Here is a 3553-nt window from a genome sequence, read left to right on the forward strand (position 1 = left end):
ACATTTAGCCGTTTAACTTTGTACAAAGTTTTAATTTGATTCCTTAATTTTAAAAAACATACATTTGGTCATTTAACCCTAAAATCATTAGGCTTTAATGATTATTTTTTGTAACAATCATAGATGTTTTGAAAATTAAACTTAATTTATTAATATTTGAGAATATTTTATTAACATTTAAAATCTTAATGTCATAATTTTTTTAAAAAAATTTAAAGTTAAAGGACTAAAAGTATACTTTTTAAAATTAAAGGACAAAATTGAAACTTTGTACAAAGTTAAAGGATCAAATATATATTTTAGCCTAATTTTACCTAATATATATGATTAATAAAAATATTTTAAAAAAGACAATACCTATTTATTATAAATAAATAAATTAACGAATTTTTTTAATCTATTTAAATTAATTAATTAATTTTTATACGAAGGATGGTTGTAATTTTTTCGGCGCCTGAAATACAAACGTGTTCAAAACGTCACTTTAATGACACCGAGCTGTTGTCAGGGAAGCCGAAGGCTGTGAGAAAGCCAAGACAGCAGCCGGCTTAGACGCAGCCGAGCCGTTTTGCGAAATATCTGTGTTCCTCGACGAAACGGTCTAAAAACCGGAAGCTCACGGGCTGGAACCGGTTACACTGAAACACAAGAGAAGTTGCATTTGGAGTGCATTTGGGTTCATTTCATTCCGAAACCCCCCAGCCCCTAACCCCAGTCAGTTTCTAACCCTACATCGCACCCCTTGCTTGTCTTATTTATATGCGCCTCGAATCCAAACCCACCAGTGGGCTCGCCTTCTTCCTCCTTCCCCCTCGCTCTCTTCACTCTCTCTCTCTCTCTCTGCTTTTTCCGTTGTAACTCCATGGATTCCAAGTTTTGATTTCGTCTTCCTCTTCTTCTTCTTCTAGTTTGATGGGTAAAGAGGGGGAGGAAGTAGTAGTACTCACAGATAGGGAACAGCATGGAGTCTTCGGAGATGTTATTAAGCAGTACTGTATAGATTGGTGCTGTTTAACACAGAATTGTTCCTTTTCATTTTCAATGGCTCCATTTAAGTGAAACCCCTCCCCTGACATCTTTGAGAAGATCGAATTTTAACTCGTTAACCTGTAACTGGATCAAAACGGCCCGATCTTTGTTTAAAGATCTGTGTGCAGAGTTTGTTGTTTTCTTTATCATCATCCGGTCATGAAGAGATCACTTGAAAGCTCCGATTCTTTGGGTGCTTTGATGACTATGTGTCCATCCACAGGTCTAAAGAAACCCCTTTTAATCTTTTTTACTTGCTTTGTTTTATGATTCAGAGTTCAGACACACTCACGGGCTCGCTTGTTTTATTTATTGTCTCGACCTTTTTGTGATCAACCGCACCCACACACATACGAAGTTTTCAAAAGCTTTTATAATTATTCAATTATGTCTGATTCGGTCCGGGTTTTCTAGAATTAGAATTTCTCATGTTCACCTTTTAATTTTCTTTTCTGGGTATTGCAAGGTCATCACTGTTTTGCTGACTATATTTTGTCTGGGTATCTTTATCAGATGAACACAGTCCGAGGAACAATAATCATGTGTATGGGAGGGAGTTCCAAACCATGATGTTGGATGGACTAGACGAGGAAGGGTGTGTGGAAGAATCAGCCCATTTGATGATGTCGGAAAAGAAACGGCGTCTGAGTGTTGATCAAGTCAAGGCTTTAGAGAAGAACTTCGAGGTCGAAAACAAGCTTGAGCCTGAGAGGAAGTTGAAGCTTGCTCAAGAACTTGGGTTACAACCTCGACAAGTGGCAGTTTGGTTCCAAAACCGTCGTGCTCGATGGAAAACCAAGCAATTAGAGAGAGATTACGGCGTTCTCAAAGCCAATTATGAAGCCCTCAAAGTTAACTTCGACACCCTTCAACAGGACAACGAAGCATTGGTCAAAGAGGTAAGAGATTATCATTATCATCACCATCACAGAGCACTTTAAATTGTCAGTTTTTCACAGGAATCCATCATTATTATTACTTTCTGGTTTCTGATATTTGAATTTGGCTGGTATGTTGCAGATTAAGGAGTTGAAATCTAGACTAAAAGAGGAGCACACAGAGAGTGATATTTCAGTGAAGGAGGAGATAACGGGGTCTGATTCCGAGGAGAAAAAGGTGGAACGGAGCAACCCACCACCAGCTGAAGCCTCCATTCTTGAATCAGAGTGCAAGGACTTGAATTATGGGTGCTTCAATGGAGTCGGGGCTGCTTCACTCATAGCCCCAGTGGATCATTTCAAAGATGGTGGTTCTGATAGCGACTCTAGCGCAATCTTGAACGAAGATAATAGCCCCAACGCCGCCATTTCGTCGCCCGCAGCTCTTCAGAGCCACCACGTTTTGATGTCTCCGTCGTCGCCGTCGTCCATGAACTGCTTTCAATTCCAGAAAGCATACCAGAGCCAGTATGTTAAGATGGAAGAACACAACTTCTTCAGCGCCGAAGAAGCCTGCAATTTCTTCTCGGAAGAACCAGCACCCACCCTCCAGTGGTACTGTTCTGATCACTGGAGTTAAAAATAATAATTGAAAAGAGGTTTATTTGAGACTAGTTCAGGAGAGTATAGATGAGAGCTCTAGAAAATGGCAGGAAATTGAACTAAGGAGTTTTTAAAAAAAGAAAAAAATTGCATTAGCTGGAGAGTTCTCATTTTTTAAGATCCAAGTTTGAAAAATCTGTGTAAAGCTGGGGAAGGAAGCTCGTACGTGGGGACTGTGAAGTTGGTGCGAAAACGCTGACGAATAAGTCGTCCGGGAAAGGAGGGACCTGTAATGTGAAGAATAATAATGATGATGATGATGATGATGATTAGGGTGATAGGTGGTAATTGTGAAATATATTTCCTGTACAAATAAAATATATATATTTTAATATTCATGGGTAAAATAATGATGCTTTTATCTGTTAAACCATGAACAACTGCCACTTTATTATCATTTAGCATCATCTCAAATCCTCCAAATTTAATCTTGTTTACGTAAGTAAGGTGATGAATGGAAATAATTTGGCGAGGAGCTTGATGAGGCCAAGTACATTTTCGCTTCTGCTTTCTGGGTTTGTCTTGTAATGTTCCAAGGGAAAGTTGCAAGAGAAGACAAAATAGTACTTATAATGGCCATATAGGTCCCCTTTCTCTCAAATTGCCCAAGAATTCTTCGCATGTAATTCCCAACTCCAACCAGACTTGGCTTCCTGCCAGTCAAGATTAAAGCAACACTCCATGTTGCAGATCCATTCTAAATTATGCTTGTTTCTTTCCTCCATTTCCACACAACCATGTCGTTTCTTGTATAACAACTTATTACGTATATTAGAAACAATTTAACAATTACTATTATTATAATAATTATATTACTTCCGTTCTAATTATAAGAGCAGTTGACTAATTTGAGGAGATTAAGGAAGTAAGTTGAGTTAGTTATTTGTCCTAAATAGGTGTTGTCTTTTCTAAAATATCCTTGCTAATCAAGTGTATTGACTAGAACTATCATTGTTAGAAGAGTTATTTTGCAAAAAAATGTA

The 3553-nt window shown here is 37.9% G+C and overlaps 1 protein-coding gene across 1 annotated transcript; it reads left to right on the forward strand.

Annotated features, from left to right (window-relative positions):
- Positions 1-784: 784 nt before the first annotated feature.
- LOC114750627 (homeobox-leucine zipper protein ATHB-6) lies at positions 785-2967 on the forward strand. The gene is made up of 3 exons (XM_028939221.1): positions 785-1252; positions 1543-1928; positions 2050-2967. Exons 1-3 carry the CDS (start codon positions 1189-1191, stop codon positions 2545-2547), a joined length of 948 nt encoding a protein of 315 aa, XP_028795054.1. The 5' UTR covers positions 785-1188; the 3' UTR covers positions 2548-2967.
- Positions 2968-3553: the final 586 nt, after the last annotated feature.

This window comes from Neltuma alba, unplaced genomic scaffold, assembly GCF_004799145.2.
Source record: "Neltuma alba isolate B1F8T4 unplaced genomic scaffold, ASM479914v2 tig00006564_pilon, whole genome shotgun sequence".
Classification (NCBI taxonomy): Eukaryota; Viridiplantae; Streptophyta; class Magnoliopsida; order Fabales; family Fabaceae; genus Neltuma; species Neltuma alba.

Coding starts and splice junctions, on each gene's coding strand:
- LOC114750627 (XM_028939221.1), top strand. CDS start 1,189: ATGAAGAGATCACTTGAAAGCTCCGATTCTTTGGGTGCTTTGATGACT. Junction 1,253..1,542: donor GACTATGTGTCCATCCACAG/GTCTAAAGAAAC, acceptor TATCTTTATCAG/ATGAACACAGTCCGAGGAAC. Junction 1,929..2,049: donor ACGAAGCATTGGTCAAAGAG/GTAAGAGATTAT, acceptor GGTATGTTGCAG/ATTAAGGAGTTGAAATCTAG.